At 44.4% G+C, this 21,991-nt stretch overlaps 1 protein-coding gene across 1 annotated transcript in view; it reads left to right on the forward strand.

The window, feature by feature from the left end:
• Positions 1–7,528: 7,528 nt before the first annotated feature.
• The window catches only part of TMEM181 (transmembrane protein 181), a 31,877-nt gene continuing 17,414 nt past the window's right edge, over positions 7,529–21,991 (forward strand). Inside the window, exons 1-6 of the mRNA XM_066611327.1 lie at positions 7,529–7,597; positions 13,849–13,952; positions 16,422–16,477; positions 18,373–18,460; positions 19,437–19,564; positions 20,939–21,055. Of these exons, the coding sequence (XP_066467424.1) occupies positions 7,590–7,597; positions 13,849–13,952; positions 16,422–16,477; positions 18,373–18,460; positions 19,437–19,564; positions 20,939–21,055 (501 nt within the window). The 5' untranslated portion in view covers positions 7,529–7,589. The remainder of the gene's footprint in view (positions 7,598–13,848; positions 13,953–16,421; positions 16,478–18,372; positions 18,461–19,436; positions 19,565–20,938; positions 21,056–21,991) is intronic.

Consider the following 21,991-nt stretch of genomic DNA (forward strand, 5'->3'; position numbering starts at 1 on the left):
TGGGTGGTGGGCCTGGGCCCAGGAGCAGCAATTGCTTCCTCTTGCTTGAGTTTGCCTCTATCCCTATGTGGCCTAGTGGGGAGGATTGGCTCATTGGTCCCAATTCCAACACTGCACCTCCTAGAGAGAGATTGGCAGTGAGTGCCCAAAAGAGTGAGTTGCTCCTTGCACAAGTAGCTGCCTCCCTGCTTGCAGATGTGCTTTCCCACTGGGTGATGCAGGAGTGGGGATTTGACCAAGGAAACCCAATCCTCCCTACTGCACCACCCAGAGAGGGAAACTGGGCAAACATGGAAGACTGAATACTCTCTCTGTGGATAGGGCCACAGGATATGGGTAAGGGTTATGTTCTTACATTCTCCCCACCATGCAGCTGAGAGAGAGAGAGAGAGAGAGAGAGAGAGAGAGAGAGAGAGAGATGTCACTTGATTACTTATTCTTTTAGCAGCACTAAAAGGAGGAGGACTATGCTAACTGGGGAGGTGGATAAAGATTGACCCTCCTCTCCAAAGGCCTGTTAACAATTCCCCCTTGTAACCAGCCAAGCCTAGACCCAAGTGCCAGAAATGCTAATGTAGCTTTGCACTTACTGTACAAAACACCAATGGTCTGGAAGGCCTCTCAGAATGCAAGCAGCTTGCAGGGATTCAAAGACACCAAATGAATGCCCCCACCTCACCCTCAATGCAATTAATTACACAGGCCTACAAAATTAAGGATCAGAAAAGTTTTTCCCAAACTTTATGGTGGTTTGATATGAATTTGGGGTGCCGATTCAAAAAATGGCACCCATTTTACCCTATCACGTCTAGTTTTGGTGATATAGTATAGCCTCATTAGTGAATGGTTCAAGCAGTTTCCTCATGAGGAAGCCATGGTGTAAGCTTCCTCATGAGGAAGCTGCTTGAACCATTCACTAAAGAGACTATGCCGTGTCTCCAAAACTAGACGTGATAGGGCAAAACGGATGCCATTTATGGAATTGGCACCCCAAATATACCCAGGAATTGGTGTAACATTTAAGGAAGCAAAATGTGTGTTGGCCTGTGTTATCCATGTATTATTATTGTCACTACTACTAGTACTACAAGTACTACTAGTAGTTCTTTTCATATAGCAGTTATTTTTATATAGTTTATATTTTTATTTTATTACTAGTACTACTAGTAGTAATAAAATAAAAATGTAAACTATATAAAAATAACTTATTAGTACTACAACAGGATACAATTATCAGGATAAACAGCAGGATAAAAATATGTAGAGAGATAAAAAATAACTACTAGTAGTACTATTATTGTCACTACTACTACTAGTACAATACTACTATTACTACTAGTACTAGTACTAGTTATTTTTTTATCTCTGGATATTTTTATCCTGCTGTTTCACCACCAAAGGCACCCTGAAGGCCACTCTCATTGTAACAGAAAACAAAAATGCAGTATAGCAACAGCCTAACAAAAAAATATGGCACAAAATCCGATTTCAATCCCCCAGGTGCAGACATGCTTGGAAAAACCCCGGGGCTCTGCTTCGGAGAGGCCATTTTGCCGTCGCGCAAGCCAGTGTCGCTGTCCAGGGTGCTGATCCTTCCCAGTTCCAAGCGCCCAGGGAGCCTGAGAACCGCAAAGCAGCCCGCCAGCGGGTCTTGCCGGTCCGGTTCCGGGGGCTGAGAAGCGGCAAGCGCTCAGCAGAGCAGCAGCCAAAGGAGCGCGGCTGGAGCAACGCCGGGCGAGGGGCTGCGGCGGCGCCTGCAAGCACCGACTCGCCTGCACCAGCAGCGGCGCTCTGCCTGCGGAAGGGGTCGGTCACGCTCTGCTCTGCTCTGCTCTGCCAGCCCCTTCTGCCTTCCCCGGGCAGCCCACTGAGCGAGAGCCGGCGGGGCGGCTGTCCGCTGGCATGGCCGAGGGGAAGACGAGGAGGACGGCGGAATAGGAGCCGGGCGGGCTTGGGCGGAGCAGGGCTGCGGGACCATGTCAGGCTGCGGAATGGAGGCGGACTACCCCGCCTTCGAGAACCCGCTCTGCGGCGAGCTCAAGCACATCTGCCAGCGGATCAAAGAGACCTACAAGGAGATCAAGGAGGATCTCACCCCCTACAAGGATGATCGCTACTACAGGTGAGACCCGCGCGGCGGAGCCCCTCAGCCCTGTAGTCTGCAGTGGGGTCGAGAGGAGCCTGGGGGGGAGGAAGGAGAGGGCTGCTCATTGTGCGTGGCGGCAGCCGGGCCTGTTGGAAAGCATTTGGCTTTGTGTTTTTACAACTATGACTAAGGATTCAGTAGCAGTCTCCTCGGTAGTAAACAGCTGAAGAATCTCCTTTGCAGAGTGAACCCTTCTTAGGGCCCAATCCTATGCAGTTTTCCTGTGCTGGTGCTGCTGTGCCAATGGGGCGTGAGCTGCTTCCTGCGTTGGGGAGGCAGCCACAGAGGCCTCCTCCAGGTCTGGGAACATTTGTTCCCTTAGCTGCAGCTGCATTGGAGCTGGGAAGCTGGATAGGATCTGGTCCTTAGGCTACAATCCTATCCACACTTACCTGGGAGTAAACCCTATTCAACTATAATGGGGCTTAATTCTAGGCTACAATCCTATCTACACTTACCTGGGAATAAACCCCATCGACTATAATGGGGCTTACTTCTGAGGAGACATGCCTGGGCTTGGGCTCTCACGCCCTACACTCCTTCCTCACAGGGGTTGCAACATTAGTAGTCATCATCACCCCAGCACTGTTGCATCAAGCTTTGCTTAGATCATGGAAAGTATAATTTTCAGGAGCCAGGGTTTCAATATGGATGGTAGAGAAGGAGGGGTGACCTTTCACCACAGAGTGATACAGAGTGATCTGTTGATTCTTTGGCCATTAGGATTTTGAGGAGGGATTGCAGAAGATTTTTTGGTCTAAATGGTAAGGCATTGCTTCAGTAATCTCACTGATGATTTATCAATGTCTTTTTCTGAATAAATGGTTGTTTTGTACTGAAGCCCCCAAAAGCTGAGAGGGATGATTTTTCAAGACTCAGGCTGCAATCCTATGCACACTTTCCTGGGAGTCGACCCCATTGAGCACAATGGGACTTACTTATGAGTAGACCTGCATAGGATTGGTCTATCACACTTTTGTGATTACATGGGAGATAAAATATAAATAATCTAATCTCACCTTCTCTCCCATGATTCATCAGGATTCTTTTATTAGGAGCAGTGTTTTTTTGTTTGTTTTTTTGTTTTAAACTTGGTCATAAATGATCTGGAGGTGGCAGTAACAGGGCCAGGTTTGCAGAAGACACCAAACTATTCAGGGTGGTAAAAACCAAAGCTGACCATGAAGTGCACCAAAAGGAATTCTCCAAATGGGGGTGAATGGGCAGCCAAGGTTGCAGTCCTATACAGTATACACCTACCTGATTAATAAATACCATTGAGCTCTGTGGAGCTTACATCTTCCAAGATCACATGCATAGGATTGTGCTGCAAATAGCAAATGTAGTTCAGTGTCAATAAATGTAAAATGGTGCACTTTGGGGCAAAAAATTCCAACCTTATACATACACTGGGGGTGGCAGCACTGAACTGTTGATGACAAATCAGGAAAGTGAAGTGATCTTGATGTTGTGGGTTCACACAGGCTGCAATCCCATCTGCGTTCACCTGAGAGCGTAATTGAATTCAGTGGAACTTCACTCAACTAGTATAGGATTGCACCGCCAAAGTGTGACAACTGTGAAGAAGGATAATTCCATGCTATGGGTGATTAGGAAAGACTGCTGTTATAAGCCCTCATACAAACACATGGCACAGCCACTTTTGGAGTACTGTATATCAGTGGTTCCCAAGCCTTGTATATCTGGACTTTCAGAAGGCATTCGACACAGTCCCTCACCAAAGGCTACTGAAAAATCTCCACAGTCAGGGAATTAGAGGACAGGTCCTCTCATGGATTGAGAACTGGTTGAAGGCCAGGAAGCAGAGAATGGGTGTCAATGGGCAATTTTCACAATGGAGAGAGGTGAAAAGCGGTGTGCCCCAAGGATCTGTCCTGGGACCGGTGCTTTTCAACCTCTTCATAAATGACCTGGAGACAGGGTTGAGCAGTGAGGTTGCAAAGTTTGCGGATGACACCAAACTTTTCCGAGTGGTGAAGACTAGAAGTGATTGTGAGGAGCTCCAGAAGGATCTCTCCAGACTGGCAGAATGGGCAGCAAAATGGCAGATGCGCTTCAATGTCAGTAAGTGTAAAATCATGCACATTGGGGCAAAAAAATCAAAACTTTATATATAGGCTGATGGGTTCTGAGCTGTCTGTGACAGATCAGGAGAGAGATCTTGGGGTGGTGGTGGACAGGTTGATGAAAGTGTCGACCCAATGTGCGGCGGCAGTGAAGAAGGCCAATTCTATGCTTGGGATCATTAGGAAGAGTATTGAGAACAAAACAGCTAATATTATAATGCCGTTGTACAAATCTATGGTAAGGCCACACCTGGAGTATTGTGTCCAGTTCTGGTCGCCGCATCTCCAAAAAGACATAGTGGAAATGGAAAAGGTGCAAAAGAGAGCGACTAAGATGATTACGGGGCTGGGGCACCTTCCTTATGAGGAAAGGCTACGGCGTTTGGGCCTCTTCAGCCTAGAAAAGAGACGCTTGAGGGGGGACATGATTGAGACATACAAAATTATGCAGGGGATGGACAGAGTGGATAGGGAGATGCTCTTTACACTCTCACATAATACCAGAACCAGGGGACATCCACTCAAATTGAGTGTTGGGCGGGTTAGGACAGACAAAAGAAAATATTTCTTTACTCAGCGTGTGGTTGGTCTGTGGAACTCCTTGCCACAAGATGTGGTGCTGGCGTCTAGCCTAGACGCCTTTAAAAGGGGATTGGACAAGTTTCTGGAGGAAAAATCCATTACGGGGTACAAGCCATGATGTGTATGCGCAACCTCCTGATTTTAGAAATGGGTTATGTCAGAATGCCAGATGCAAGGGAGGGCACCAGGATGAGGTCTCTTGTTATCTGGTGTGCTCCCTGGGGCATTTGGTGGGCCGCTGTGAGATACAGGAAGCTGGACTAGATGGGCCTATGGCCTGATCCAGTGGGGCTGTTCTTATGTTCTTATATTATTATGACCAAGATACTTGAATTGAACCCGGACCGTAAGTCTTCCTTTGGCTATTGTTATTGCTATTCCTCTGCCTTTGATCAGGGAGGTTCCAGTCTCAGCAAATATGGTTAACCATCACTTTTATACTTGTTATGATGAATTCCATAATTTGTGGATCTGGGAGGAATGAAAGGTGATTCTGGCTGCAAGCCTGTGCACACTTTCCTGTGAGTAAATCCCACTGAAGAAAATATAACTGACTTCTGAGTAGACAAACATAGGCTTGTGCTCTCAGGTGTCTGTGCCTATGCTTAGGCCAGTCACTCCTGCTCTCTCAGGGTAAAACAAATATATTCAAATCTAATTTCATTGCTACATATATAGATTTATCTTTGTTCTTAATTCCCAAGTCAATCACAGCTTTGGAATATGATTCATGCAAAAAAATTATCTTCTGCAAGCGATATATGTCATTAAATTTCTTAAAGATACTGTTCCTTTCATTTTCATGCTTAATGCAGATAGATATGTAACTAAGGGCGCAATCCTAACCAACTTTCCAGCACCGAGGTAAGGGCAAAGCAATTCTGAGATAAGGGAACAAATATTGCTGTACCTTGAGGAGGCTTCCGTGACTGTGCCCCAACTACAGGATGCAGCACATGCTCCACCAGCACAGCTGTGCCAGTGCTGGAAATTTGGTTAGGATTGCACCCTAAGAATGCCCATTGGATCATTATTATTGAAGAATAGTTACCATTCACAACTGAGATACCATTCACTTGTCCTAATAAAAATAACACAATCCAAAACAGTTTAATACTTTTATTAGGACCAATTTAAGAGTCACAAAGCATTTCACAGCATATTGCACAGCTTAGGGCCCAATCCTATCAAACTTTCCAGCTCCAGTGTAGCTGCAATGTAGTCCCGAAGTAAGGGAACAAATACTCCCATACCTTGAGGAGGCCTATGTGACTATCCTTTCACTGTAGGATGCAGCACACACCACATTGATATCACTGCACCGGCCCTGGCAAATTGGTTAGGATTGGGCTCTTAAGCAGCAAGCTTTTGGGTTCTACAGAACTCTTTATCAGACTAGATGATAAACAATACAAGAAGGGTATGTATTGAAGATTTAGTTCAGAGGGTTTTATGCAGACTTGGATCAGCTTCTGGCAGGTGTCAGACTGCTTGGTTATAAACAAAGGGTGGCAAGACAAAGATATCTGGAGTATTGCATCCAGTTCTGGTCACCACATCTCAAAAAGAATATAGTAGAAATGGAAAAGGTGCAAAAGAGAGCGACTAAGATGATTACTGGGCTGGGGCACCTTCTTTATGCGGAAAGGCTACAAAGTTTGGGCCTCCTCAGCCTGGAAAAGAGATGACTGAGGGGGGACATGATTGAGACATACAAAATTATGCACGGGAAGGATAAAGTGGATAGAGAGATGCTCTTTACACTCTCACATAACACCAGAACCAGGGGACATCCACTAAAATTGAGTGTTGGGCGGGTTTGGACAGACAAAAGAAAATATTTCTTTACTCAGCGTGTGGTTGGTCTGTGGAACTCCTTGCCACAGGATGTGGTGATGGTGTCTGGCCTGGACGCCTTTAAAAGGGGATTGGACAAGTTTCTGGAGGAAAAGTTCATTACGGGTTACAAGTCATAGTAGGTATGACTTGGTTTTAGAGGCAGGCTGCCTCTGATTGCCAGTTGCAGGGGAGGGCACTGGGACGCAGGTTGTGCCTGTTGTCTTGTGTGCTCCCTGGGGCATTTGGTGGGCCACTGTGAGATACAGGAAGCTGGACTAGATGGACCTTTGGCCTGATCCAGCAGGGCTCTTCTTATGCTCTTATAGGACAAGCCTTGGCAAACACTGCCATGCTATTCTGCACCCAGAGACAATCCTCCCTGGCAATGACCTTCCATTTTCAGAGACCAACCACCTGTGTGCACTGTGCGCAAACTGTACTTGTATTGAGTGGAATGTGTTGAACCCAGGTACGGTTTAATGTGTGAAAACCCTGGCTTAAAGCCATTTCTGCTTTAAGAATGTGGGCCGGGCAGCAATGGGTTAAACCAAGGAATTCTCGCAGCGTTCTAAAGACAGAACTTTGCTTCTCCCCAAGAACTGTGGGAATTGTAGTTTTAGGAGCCTGCACAGCACTAATAGGAAGCGAACAAGAAACCTACAATTCCCAAGAATCCTTGTGGCGATTCCCCGTTTTAAACTTCCGCGCTCCAGTGCCTGAAGCCGGCAGCCGCACTGCGCAGGCGCACACTCCCCGCCTTCTTCTGATCACGTGGGGCCGCCTTCTGCGGGCTGCTTGCGTCACGTGACGCACGCGGAAGTGCTGTGTTGGAACTCGCTGCGGCTGATGTTGCCACGGAGGTTGGTTGGTGCGGCGGCCGGTGCCCAGAGCGAGACCAGCTGTTGCAGCCGAGGCGCGCATGCGCGGGAGCAGAGATGGACCTGTGAGTTGGGGCGCTCGGGTGGCTGCGGGTCAGCATAAACGTGTTGGGGGAATTCTCATGCCAGCTGCACAAGGGTGCATCTGCGGCGGTGTTGCCTCTCCTTGTGGTTTTTCCCAGTGAGAGGTTCCTGGTCCTGAGAACATCAGAAGAGCCCAGCTGGTCAGCCCAAAAGCCCCTTCTGGTCCTGCATCCTCTTCCCAGCAGTGGCCACCCAAAGCTCCCAAATGGGTGTGAACCCCACACTCCTCCCCTGGTGTATGTCCCCCACCAGTGTCTGAACTACCTCAGTGTTTCTCAACCAGTGGTACAGGTACCACCGGTGGGGTCTGGTGGTACTTGTGGGACCCCTGGACACCTGCCACCCAGCAGTGAGACCAACAGCGTGACACAAGAAACAGCAGTAGGAGGCTCCCAAGCATGCTCTTCCAAGCCCTCCAGTCCACCCTGAGTCTCTTACTGGTGTTTTTCACGTCACATCTGGCCTCCAAACCCAGAAGTAACTGGCAATGATGTCATCGCCAGTCACTTCTGGTAGTGCTTTGAAGAGGTGGACCACGTGAAGTGGTACAGCAAAGGACAAAGTTCTTATTTTCTTTACTCAGTGTGTGGTTGGTCTGTGGAACTCATTGCCACAGGATGTGGTGACGGCATCTGGCCTGGATGCCTTTAAAAGGGGATTGGACAAGTTTCTGGAGGAAAAATCCATTACGGGTTACAAGCCATGATGTGTATGTGCAACCTCCTGATTTTAGAAATGGGCTGTGTCAGAATGCCAGATGCAAGGGAGGGCACCAGCATGCAGGTTGCCTTGTGTGCTTCCTGGGGCATTTGGTGGGCCACTGTGAGATGCAGGAAGCTGGACTAGATGGGCTATGGCCTGATCCAGTGGGGCTGTTCTTATGTGCTAATCATTGAGAAACAATTAGGTCCACCACTAGTTTTCCATGGCATAGTTTCTCAGAACAGAGCAATTCCTTTGAACATGTGCAAAGTATTTTTTTTTTAACTATTGAGCCTCTCTCCCTCTATAATCGTAACAATGAGCTGTCTGGTTACTGGATGTTTCAAGGTAGATTTTGGTTACAGCATCATTCATTTAGACATGAAGAAAAAGCAGCCCCCTCCTTCTCTTCAGCATTGTTGCCTGTGGTAGTAGTGACGAAGGGAGGAAGCGTGATCAACTCTGTTCAGGTGCTTTTTGTGAATCTTGTTGCGGATCAGGTTTTTCGTTTTAAACTAAGACTGTACGTGGAGGCAAGGGTCACCATCCTACCATGTTAATTTCCTGTGTGTGTATATATGTGTTTGTGGGGGGCGATGAGATTGGGGCATGCGGTTTTGAGCAATGGATGTTTACTAAATGGCCCAGTATGTTGACTAGTATTTGATTACACTAAGTTCTTAACATATGTACAGGTTCTGTTTTGGAGATCTGTATGGAAGTTGGAGTGCACATACCTCAAAATAATGCCTGTGCAAAAGCACCACAGAAGATGCTTACACAGTCACCCATAACCGAGACCTCAATAACTCAGGGAGCCAGTGTACACTGTCATAAAAAGAGCTAGCTCAAATGTTACAATGAAGCAGTATCATGAATCACTTGTGCCTTAAGTTTTATTGTTGCATCTGAGGTTTCAGGCCTCTGAAACTTGTCCAATCTGCAACCTCTATTGTTGCATCTAAGGCCTGCTGGTTTCATCTTTGATGAGACCTAGGACCTTCAGAAGTCATTTGGTACCCTCAGATCTCCCTGAAGGTGAAATCTGTACGTTCAAATTCACATATTACACGAAAAGCTGAGGACACAATTGTGTGTCACTTGTGCTTTTGCACCCTTCTGAAATGTACAGATGGCATTTGAAGCTAACCCTCAGTAGAACTGCTGTGGCTGAAAGGTTGTTTGTTTGCAGTATTTGCAGGTGTCTTAGAAGAAGATCTGTTCAGCTGGCTGAATTCTGAGCAGTCCTGGTTTTGACCTTCCCATACTTGTTTTCTGTTTGTGACCTTTAAGTCAAGAATGAAAGAAGGAAATAGTTAAACGTTTCTCTGCCTAATTATACAAAGTGACTGTTCAGTATTGTATGGACAAAAATTCTAGAATCTGATCTTGACTCTAATGTTGGTTGTTTTAATGTGAATGCAACATGAGCATTGGTAAAGGCTAAGAGTTGATCATTTGCTTACTTTGTTCTCATGAGCAGGACTGTGGTTCTGCCTGTTGTGTGCCCTGTGAAAGATCTTAACATTGGCTCTTCAAATTAAGTCTTCTGTGTAAATGTTAGCCCACGTCCATATTCTGTGTTGATTCTCTGACATAACAAGCATGTCATATGTCTTAATGTGGCCCTGAAAGAATTCTGCATTCTGGCCCCAACATGTTTTCACACTGGTTGGAAACTTCCCTCTTGAATAAGCTAGATGCTTATTGTGTTTTAGAAAATTTACTGGAAACAAACTCTATGTTCTTAATCTGACAGATCTTTCAGTAAAAAGAATAAGCACTTATATAGTGCTTTATCAAAGCACTTTATACATTGTTTCCAGAAAAAATAAGACTGAAAAAAGTTTTATAAATTGTCAGTAGCTCATATTGCATGTGGATTAAGGCTGAATAGTGACTCCCTAGGGTTCCCATTTAAGTCCATAGCAGAGGCGGCAGTTGAACCAGAGACTTCTTGGTACCTTGTTCAGTCTCTTGGGTTGCAATCCTATACCCACCTTCCTGGGAGTAAGTCCACTGAAGTCAATGAGACTTGGTTCCAAGTAGGCATGCATAGGATTGTACTGTTAACCACTATGCTACTGTAGCACACACTTGGTGTATATGTACCTGCTTTGTGTTATGTGTATGCACCTTGCTCCACTTGAATTGTCCCCTCCTGATTCTTAGGTTTACCTCTGTATTGAGTTTGCTGTGATCAACTTGGGGAACCAGATTTTTGTTTCTAATGTAAGAAGTGGCTTTAAGAGGGATGCTTTGATCTCAGTGGTTTTGGATATACAGCAATTAATTGTGGGCATGATTTGTGTTGAGCTAAGCTAATACTTTATTCTGAGTCTGAAGAAGACTACAATGTAGCCCAATCCTATGCATATTTATTTGCAAATTAAGTGTGCATAGGATTGCAATTGAAGGCTTATTTAACTTGAACCAATGCAGAATACAGTATAAATGTGGAAAATATCATTATCTTTATCATTGGTATCAAAATAATTAGTACTGTAATTAGAGAAACATACAGCACTGTGGAGATCAACTGAGAAAACAGTTCTTTGATTTTGCCTTCTGGAGAAATTGTTGTAGCATTTCTAATAGTGAATATAGATGTATGAACAGTTACGGAGTTAGACCATTGGTCATTTTGCCCCAAAATTGTCTGATCTGGTTGGCAGTGGCTTTTCAGATCTTTCCCAGCCCTGCTACCTTCAGAACTCCTAACTGGTGATGCCAGGCTGTGGAGCTGCTCAAGACAGAATGAATAGCAGAGTGTGGGACAAAACACAGGAGACGTGTTCTCTCTTCAAATATTTGTTTGCTAGTAGGGGAGAAGCAGCTGTTAGGGCAGTCTTGGAGCCTGCCTGCTGAGGACTGCATTTTGTGTCCTGAAATGTATTGTTCAGACTAAATGTTCAAGTGTAAAGGGTAGGATACGAAGGCTGCTGTCTTATACTCACTTTCCTGGGAGTATGTCCTATTGAACAAAATGGGACTTACTTCTGACTAGACACATGAGATCATGCTGTTAGCCACTCTTTTTATGTGCTTTGAATTAATGCGTGCAATACTTTCTTTTCCTCTCCTTTTAAATCTTCTGTTTTCTCCCTTTTGTTTCTTCGATGCTGCTGAGTGATGGGGTTAAGACATCTTTTCCTTTAGGACTGTTGCATCAGAGGTAAATCAGGGATGGCTTGGTGAATGTGTTGTGCTTATTCATACCTATATTTAAATCAGGAAGGTTTTCTTTGCTTCAGTTGAACTTCCGACCTTGAAGTTGCCCCCCCCCTTACATTTTGTGGCTTGGCTGGCTTGCATGACAACATTTGGAGCTGTTGCTCTGTAAGCCCTTCTAGTTGTGCGCTTGCTTTTATGCTTTTGGACACTGTAATTTGGATTGTGTGGTGGTGGTGGACTGAAGAGTTTTGGGCCAGTGGCATTTTTCTTCCTCTCAACTTTGGTTTTTTTTTAATGTATGAATCATCTTGTGCCTGGTGTGTAAGGGGAGTCTCTTATCAGCATGCAGCATTCTTGAGCAGCTGCCAGGACTCAGGACAAGCCAGGCAGCATGTTGCCCCACAATGCCCTTGATGTAGCTTTGTTCCAGAGTACTATATGATAGAAAGGGGGAATGGCAGCCAGCAACTGCCGAGAGGAGCAAAGATGACCCACCACTATCCAGGTATGCCTTCCCATGATCCTTAGGGGTGACCACCATAGAGGAGAAACTGCCAGAGGACACCTTGGCTTCAGGATTGAGGGTCTGCAAATGGGACTAGGAACCACAACCTCTGCTGTTCCACTGCAGAACAGTGTATCTGTGTAGTGTGGCCTGTAGGGAAGAAGTAGTCGGCAGGGAATGTGTGTTCCATGCTTCCCCTAAAATACCTCTCCCCAGCCACTTGGCTCCACTTGATTCAGTGAATGGTCCTCTGGAAACCCAGAGGGGGTTCAAAAGAAAAGCTGCAGGCAGGGAAGTTCTGCTCTGTTGTGGCTGGCCTCTCCAGCTTCATGTTTGCTGCTGTGCGGGTTGAGGCAATGCAATCTTGCATACTTACTCAGAAGTCCCTTTGTGTCTGGTGGGTTTTTTCCTGGAAAGGTTGTAATCCTGAAGGTGTGTCTTTCTTAGCTGCTCTTTATTATCAGTGTTATTATGGAAAAATCTCTTAATTTCTTTTTGTGTTGCACTGAGCTTGCCTCTTTGCTCTTAACAACGCAATCCTCTACATATCTACTCGGAAGTAAGTCCCAAAGTGTTCCGTGGGACTTACCTCTAGGAAACTGGGTATAGGATTGTAGCCTTAATATCCTTAAGAAGCAAAAGCATTTGTTTAATCAGGAAAAGGTAATATTAGGGAATTATTCGGATATAATATTTTGTCTTTCATCTTCCAGTAGGCAGAATATTAAAACCACCATTAATGAGCTGTTGTGCCTTGATACTTAACAGGCTATTAACTGTGTTAGTTTGTTTAACTTGCAGATGGCAGAGCAAACACAGTTTGAAAGTCTGCTTTCTAATGTATTTTTGTCCTGCCTTCCTATTGCTTCAAGCACAATCTTCAAGTCATTAAAAGGCTTCAGGTCTTGAAGTTTTCTGGGTTACATGAATGCATGTGGAAGTTGTTGTTTTCTCTTCCTTTACCAGATTGGATCAAATAGTACTGCATATTGCCATCTGATGTATGTAAGTTGGTAGTAGGCTGTGCATACATTTAACAGGCCAGTTGAGATGTCATGGAAAGCTATGGTTGTCTTCTTTGTGAATGAGCCCTAAAGAATTGAGGCTTGTGTGTTCTCCCTCCCCTCCTCTAACTTCCTTGGCTCAGTTTTGGATGGCTGTGTCAAATCTGAGACATTGACATTCCTCACAGCTCCCCTCATGAGAAGTTAGGAATTGTTGGTTAACTCTAGTTAAGAAACCATAATGTGAAACCAACTTCAAACTCTATTTTCACACCCAGCTTTGTTGGAGGTAAGCCACAGTTCCCAGCTTTGTGCAAGCTGCAGAACTATGTGTAAACAAACTAATAGAGATTGGGAGGGGAGCACAAACAGGTTTTTGGAGGGGAGGAAAAGGGAAGATGTACACAAGCCTGTAACTAGTGGGAAACTATGACTTCCTGTTATGTCTGAATCAGGCCTGTTGCAGTTGCAGGATGATAGTCTGATGTTTCACAGTTAATAAATGTACATATGAACTCCTAAGCTATGCATATGTGGTGTGTTCTTTTCTATATGACAGGCAACGGAGTAACTGATGTCTCTTCCTTCTGGGCAGGGAAGAACTCAAAGAGGTAGTAAAAATATTTTGGTGTGAAAGGGCATGCTATTTTCTTGGGGGTGGGACTCAGATTTAATCAGTGCTTTTAGACAGAGTGGTGTTCAACTTACTGGTTCAGTGTATTGCTTTTTGGCTTTCTGAAGAAAAGATGATGCATTTTAAAAAATAAAATTTAAATTTAAATTTAAATCTGATACTTGCTGGTATTAAACTCACTGATTGCTAACATATTTCTCTTAATTTTTGCAGGTTGGCCCCAATGCGCTTGTATACGCTGTCTAAACGCCACTTTGTCTTGGTCTTTGTTGTGTTTTTCATTTGCTTCGGTTTGACCGTCTTAATAGGCCTTGGAGGTAAGATTTTTGCCTGTGGTTTGACAGAATGGCTTCTCATTCTCTCCTGTTGCTATGCTAGAGAAAGAAAAACATCTTGAAGGTCTTTAGTGTTTGCACCCTTGCCTTGTGTTTTGAAGGAATATTTACTGGGGAGTTCAGCGTTTATGACATGTTTAAGAGTTGTCACACTGTAAACAGTGGTGTCATCCAAGACTGGTAAGGAGCAAAGGTCTTCTTTGCTGGTTCTATCCATGGTCTGTTAGAATGTTTTACTTCTATGCTCCCTGTCTGTCCTCTTCACAAAGATTCTGCCATATTAACATAAGAATATAAGAACATAAGAACAGCCCCACTGGATCAGGCCATAGGCCCATCTAGTCCAGCTTCCTGTATCTCATAGCGGCCCACCAAATGCCCCAGGGAGCACACCAGATAACAAGAGACCTCATCCTGGTGCTCTCCCCTACATCTGGCATTCTGACTTAACCCATTCCTAAAATCAGGAGGTTGCGCATACACATCATGGCTTGTACCCCATAATGGATTTTTCCTCCAGAAACTCGTCCAATCCCCTTTTAAAGGCGTCTAGGCTAGACGCCAGCACCACATCCTGTGGAAAGGAGTTCCACAGACTGACCACGTGCTGAGTAAAGAAATATTTTCTTTTGTCTGTCCTAACCCGCCCAACACTCAATTTTAGTGGATGTCCCCTGGTTCTGGTATTATGTGAGAGTGTAAAGAGCATCTCCCTATCCACTCTGTCCATCCCCTGCATAATTTTGTATGTCTCAATCATGTCCCCCCTCAAGCGTCTCTTTTCTAGGCTGAAGAGGCCCAAACGCCGTAGCCTTTCCTCATAAGGAAGGTGCCCCAGCTCCGTAATCAGCTTAGTCGCTCTCTTTTGCACCTTTTCCATTTCCACTATGTCTTTTTGGAGATGTGGCGACCAGAACTGGACACAATACTCCAGGTGTGGCCTTACCATCGATTTGTACAACGGCATTATAATATTAGCCGTTTTGTTCTCAATACCCTTCCTAATGATCCCAAGCATAGAATTGGCCTTCTTCACTGCCACCGCACATTGGGTCGACACTTTCATCGACCTGTCCACCACCACCCCAAGATCTCTCTCCTGATCTGTCACAGACAGCTCAGAACCCATCAGCCTATATCTAAAGTTTTGATTTTTTGCCCCAATGTGCATGACTTTACACTTACTGACATTGAAGCGCATCTGCCATTTTGCTGCCCATTCTGCCAGTCTAGAGAGATCCTTCTGGAGCTCCTCACAATCACTTCTGGTCTTTACCACTCGGAAAAGTTTGGTGTCGTCTGCAAACTTAGCCACTTCACTGCTCAACCCTGTCTCCAGGTCATTTATGAAGAGGTTGAAAAGCACCGGTCCCAGGACAGATCCTTGGGGCACACCGCTTTTCACCTCTCTCCATTGTGAAAATTGCCCATTGACACCCACTCTCTGCTTCCTGGCCTCCAACCAGTTCTCAATCCACGAGAGGACCTGTCCTCTAATTCCCTGACTGTGGAGATTTTTCAGTAGCCTTTGGTGAGGGACCGTGTCAAACGCCTTCTGAAAGTCCAGATATATAATGTCCACGGGTTCTCCCGCATCCACATGCCTGTTGACCTTTTCAAAGAATTCTATAAGGTTTGTGAGGCAAGACTTACCCTTACAGAAGCCATGCTGACTCTCCCTCAGCAAGGCCTGTTCGTCTATGTGTTTTGACGTCTATGTCACTATTACTTAGTGACTTCTGGATTTGCAACTTGTGTTCATACGTGACTTAATTGCAAGTAGTGTGGTCAGTGTTTGAATCAAAGATGGCCAACTGGCTGCCTAAAAGTGGCTTTCCAAGCAATTTTATCTGACCCTGGGTGGCCCTACCAAAAACATGTTTGAACTATTAGAAATAGAGACTCCACACTTTAGTTTTATATTTATCTTTTGGAACAGTGTGAAAAAGTAGTATTCGGATATTTCATCTGAGTTGGTGAATCTAAATTGAACTCTCTACTCACTTTCAAAAGTAAAACGTTATAGACTTTTCTTTGATATGAAACCATTTGATATAAACACACCTACCTATTGAAAACTAGTATATTGGGGAGGAGGGTTCTGCCTAGAATCTTCCTGTCTTTGCAATTAAAGTAAAATGGAATCTGGGGCTAGACGCCTGTGTGTAAAGTTCCTTGTGCTATAGAAATATGTGGACAGTGCATGTAAGAATTTGTGTCTCATTAGTGTGCGTATATGAGAGTGTGAATAAAGAAACATAATGCTTGCTATTCTTGCAAGAGCTTTTGTGTAGGCCAGTGTATTCCACATTTCATGAACATGTTAATTATAAGGTTATTTTGTTGTTATAGAAAATTTCAGTTATAAGACGGTCGCAGACATTAGATGCGAGAACAGCTATTTGTGTTTTGATATCTCTGTATCATTTGATATCTCTATATATCGTGTAGGTCCAGATGTAATTGAATCTGTTACAGAAACACCTCCTTTGAATAATGGTTCCAAGGTAAGATTTGTTCAATGGTTTGTACTCGGTGCATTCTGACTTTACACATTGTAACATTCTTAAAATGAGAAACCTGACTATAGTTTTGTGTATTACTTGCTACATTCAACACAATATTCTCTCTGTGTGTAGGAATACCTTGAAGTTTAATTTCATCAAAGGTATTTATGGACATGGAGCAGAATGTCTACTGTCTTTTAAAATGGAGCATCAACTAAGTAATGGGATCTGAGAATTATTTGCTTTGCAGAAACGTGAAGTGATCCCTGTCCTATAGTGCTGTACAATATGAAAGACAAGGGTAAAGGCTGGATGGGATGGGGGATAGGTCAGGAAAACATTTGTTTTGTTTGTACAGTTTTCTAACCACTATTGTCAGTGCTGTTTTCTGAAGGTACCATTCTTTCTTGGGCTTATCACATTACGGAGGGGGGGGGGCTATATCTGCAGATCCCGTAACAGTGGATTCACTTATCTGCAAATTGGGTCCAGGGACTGAGCTTTGAAGGTAGAAAAACACTATTTCCATTTTCATAGAGAAACAAGAAGTGATGCTTTTAATGTCTTATAAGGCACTGGGGGGCCTGGGGAAGTTCCCCGGGCCTCCCAGTGCCTTATAAGGCATTTAAAAAGTCACTTCCAGTTTCTCCGTGAAACCAGGAGTAGTGTTTTTTTACCTTCTGAGCTCAGCAAAGGCTGGGAATAGACATCTGTATTTCAAAACTTAATGTATTAGTGGAAAACTGTAGACCTTATTGGGAATTGAAAGAGGCTCAGTAGGTAGCTGTATGGAACATTATACTCCAATGATATTGGCAGTAGGCCACTGTTTTGAGGGTCTTGATTCCCTTCAGTAGCATCTTACAGAAGAGAAGAGCAGGTTGCTAAAAGAGTGTGGTGCATTACTGTGGTGCATTAGTTTGGAATTGGGTGTCTGCATTCTGTAGCTCAGGGGTCTCCAAATCCCGACCAGGGGGCCAGTTGAGGCCTACGGTGAGCTTCTATCTCACCCGCGGCCAGTGTCTTGTCCCCTGAAAGGTTCTGGCTTACTTGGCCAAACTTGACTGGAACTATGCTCTAATTGCGTCTGGAGGGTGTTCTAAGGGCCAGAGAGGTTGAATGAATGAGCCCGTTCATTTATTCACTCATCTAAGTTCCATCTCTTATTTATATAAATTTTATATTTAAATTTTTTCCCAGCTCCCAGCACTGTGCCAGATGCGGCCCTCTGGCTAAAATGTTTGGAGACCCCTGCTATAGCTGATGACCTGCAGAGGCATACGGACTCGGTGGTGGCATTAAGCGGCATTTCCCTACTGCCGTCTCCCAGAATACCACTTCCAATGGCCCGCCTACCAGAAGTACCATCCAAAATAACTGGCAATGACATAATAGCCAGTTACTTCTGGTTTGGGAGATGATGATATGAGGTGATGGGCACCAGTAAGAGGCTCAGGGTGGATGGGAGGGCTTTTTCAAGTGTGTGAAAATAGTGTGCTGGAGCTTTGCCCCCTGAACCTCTTACTGGTGTCTGCCTAATTGCATTGCAGTCTTGCTGGCAGGTGTCCAGGGTGCTGCATGTACCAGCCTATTTTTTATTAAAGACTGAATCACGTGCTTCAATTTTTGAGTTCAGCAGTGGGTTGCCACCTGAATGGCATGGTTAACCAAGTTAACTTAATAGAAGTGATGTACAAATTATTCTCTTGCTTGTGATAAGTGTCTAAGCCTTGTATTAGGTATCTCCACACTGTTAGCATTTACCAGGAATGTGGTTTTCAATTTAAGTAGGACAATCTTTTGGTCCCAGTTCTTAATATGCTGAGAAATTGATGAGTAACTTATACAACTGAATGAATGAATGTGTGTTGATTTTTGCTTCTGGTTTATTCCAGATAAGTTTTAATTTAAGTTCCCAACCATTATCTACTTATAATCAGCAGTTATGGCTAACATGTACGATACAGTTGGATCAAACTGCTGGTAAGAGTTATTTCATTTATTTTGGTTTTCAATTTAATTATGCACGTAACTACATACATAAATGTGTCTCTCATGCCTGTACAACATGAGGACCCCTAGGCTGCATGAGCTAAGCCAGTTGTGTAATGCAGTATGTGGTAGGTGCTGGATCAAACCCCAAGTTGTGTGTTCCCATATGGGCAATAGTAATAGGAAGTTTGAGTATTTGGACTGCAGTACGTTGATGATGTAATGTCTGGCAAGAACTTTTGGCTGCCAACATACCATTCCTTCTCCTTCCCAGTCACTGTCCAGGCTCTGGCTCAAGGGAAGGGATGGCAGCAGTGATGGTGGCTACAACTCCCACTGACTCTTGGCTTTAACTTCAGCTGCTTTCTCCACCACCACTGTCCCTTCAACTTTTTGATCACACTAGAGGAGTTTTGGGAAGGGGAAAGTAAAGAGATGGTGGTCAAAAGCTGCAGCTGTTCTTGCTGGACTACAGCCAATAGATTGTCAGTTGACAGGTGCTTTAGCTATTGCTTCCATCATTACTGTTACTTCCTGGTAACCTGGTAAGGGGGGGCGATTAGCAGGAACAAGTGTTTGTACATGCTAGCACACATGCACCCCTGACAGAGGAGCTATGGGCATTGTTCCTCATGTGTGTTGGGGGCTTGGGCTGCCCCTTTTCACAACTGTATGGTAGACGTGTGGAATGTATGCAGCCTGGTTCTGCCAATCCAGATCATTTGATTTAGCCGAGCCCCACCTCCAGGGCGGGACATTATGACAGAAATAGGCATACAAGGCAATAGCTAGCAAATTGCAGTAATGGTCAGGTGTTGCTAGAAATGGTCAGCGAACACACTTGGAAACGTTCATGTGTTAAAGCTACTATCTTCAATAGGCAGTCACTGATGAGGGCTGGAGTCTACTGACTTCTTATTTTGAGGTTATTTATTTCCAATCTGCATCTAACCTTTGCTTGTTTCAGATAACTGGAAAAAATTGTCTGGGACCTTTCACATGGGAGTGACGATACGTGGTGTAATAGATAATGCAAGTGTAAAATATTTCAACAAGCAAGTACACAGCCGGATAAAAACACTCAATTGTGCACAAGTAAATACATTTTGAAATAACTTAGATGTTTTTTTTCTTGATTAAAAGCGCATGTGGGGAAATAGCTTTTGTGAGGTACAAACTACATGAATGTATAAACGTGTGCTCTGTAGGTATGCTTCCAGTTGGAAGTACAGTTCAGTGGGGCCCCATATCCACAGATTCACTTATCCGTGAATCAGGTCTGCCCCCCCAGCGCATGCACCCCACGTGTACCCCTCCATCCCTGGCCTCTGCCAAACTCAGACTGAGCTTTGCAGGTTAAAAAAAAAAAAAGAACTACTTCTGGTTTTAGAGGCCCCGCTGGAGGGGAGGAGATCAGAGCTCCCTCTCCTCTTGGGGGGGGGGGTTGGTCCCTTGAACTGTGGGATCGGGTGTTCTCCCATGTCTGCAGCTTCAGCTATCTGCAGAGGGTTCCAGATCAGAACCCTTGCAGATAAGGCTGCATGCCTGTATCTCCTTTTCCCTTTAAAAGAGCTGCAGGGTGGCAATCCTGGTAAGAATGAGCTTGTGAAGAGGGAAAGGTTCTTTTGCCTCCTGAATTCCGCCTCCCATCACCATGCTTGAAGAAGCAATTTGCTCCTTAAGTGAAACTCTTGCTTCAGGGCCAGCATGCTTCTGGAGTGCACATGGATGTGTAGTTTGAACCTGATTCAGGGCCATAAACAGTTGCTTATTCATATACGAGACCCCCTTATTCAAAATCTGGCATCATGCAATGTAGTGATGGAAAATGTGTCCATCGGAGATCTTGGAAAATCCACTTAGAATTGGCAACGCTGTGCTAGAATGATAAATTTTCTGGCTCTCATGGTGTTGTTTTTTTTTTAATTTTTTTTTGTAAATGAGGGGAAAATCTGTAACTGAATTGCAGAGTTATTATTTTAAATGTATGAACCTTCAGACACTGCCCCTGGCATTTACAAGATGCAGAGTTATTAATGGCTGTAATAATAGAGCTACTAAGGTCTGCTAATGGTTAGCTTTTTGTTTCTATAAACAAATGTTTTGTACAGCATAATGGCCCCCAAACCACCTTTTATTATGATTATTGCATGCAACTAGTGGGTCCTTGCCCTTTCTTGTTTTATGAGCAGGGAGCAGCTGCTATTTTATGAACATCAGATTCTTTTAATGCTCTATAAGTACAAGGAAAAGGATAGTATGCCTTCACTGGGAGACTGCAAACTGACCGGCATCTCCAAATTAGTTCTCATCTGTTGCTTGCTTGGCCCAGTGAGAAATGCACGTGCTCATTTCTGAATCAACCTGATCCCACTAACGAACACCATGAGAATCTAAAAATGTAAATGGACTATTGGTTTGTTTTGTTCTCACATTGTTCTTGCTTCTCTTCCCAATGTGTTTTCATAGCAATGTGCTGAAATTGTAGTGGTTCATCTGGGCTACCTGAACTACACTCGTTATGATGTCAGTGTTACCTTTGATGAACTTCCTCGGACCCTCAACATCAAGAGTTTTAGCTTCACGGTAGGTATGAATGATGAAGGTGAATAGAATCATGAAGTTCAGTTTCTGTTGCAAATCTTCTTGTGATTCCTTTTTAGTAATAAGGGGTACATTTTTTTTTCCAGTGAAGTTTCAGTATCAATACAAAGAAGAAATTCCAGTGGAACTAAATCCAGACTAGTTATATCTCTAGCAAGTGGAGAAAGACCTTGGGTGTGATCAGATAACAAGTTTATTACAATGATAGTTGGTTTGGCCACAGACTAAAAGCAAATAGACTTTCAGTTGTGACCAAAGTATTTCTTCTGCAAACAGAAGGCAGTTTTCTTCACATGAGGGAGAGGGGTTATTTTTGCCTCTCTTCTTCTTGATGCAGCCCCCTTCCTTGCTGCATACCACCCTGTTCTGGAGAGTCGCGCAGCCTATAGGAGTAGATTTTTCAGAGGATGCAGTTGTAAGAGGGATTGGCAAAAATTGCCCTTACTGTTTGCACAAATGTACAAATGTATGTGCCTTCTGTTTGTAAAAGGAATACTTGAAATACAACTCTAGATCTTCTTAAAAGTAAATTATGAAAGACACCATTTAGACATGGAACGAAGCTTGGAACATGGATTATGTTCTGTTCCCATGTATCTTTAGGTCCGAATACAATGAATGCTTTAGAACAGAGTTTCTCGAGTTGTGCATCATGAGGCACTCACTAGGGTGTTGAGGGATGCCCACTGACTGGCTGGGAGACAACGACGTGACTCTGCAAACAGCAGCAGGAGGCTCAGCATGGCAGGCAGAGCTTCCACAAGTGGTTTTAACATGTTTAGAAAAGCCCTCCTGCCCAGAGGCCATTTGTGGGGTCACTGCATGCCTCCAAACCCAGAAGTGAATGGTGGTGATGTCATCATGTGACATGAAACATGTCATTGCTGCACTTCCGGGTTCTGAGAACTGAGGAAGGGT

The sequence above is a fragment of the Tiliqua scincoides genome, chromosome 1 (genome assembly GCF_035046505.1).
Source record: "Tiliqua scincoides isolate rTilSci1 chromosome 1, rTilSci1.hap2, whole genome shotgun sequence".
Classification (NCBI taxonomy): domain Eukaryota; kingdom Metazoa; phylum Chordata; class Lepidosauria; order Squamata; family Scincidae; genus Tiliqua; species Tiliqua scincoides.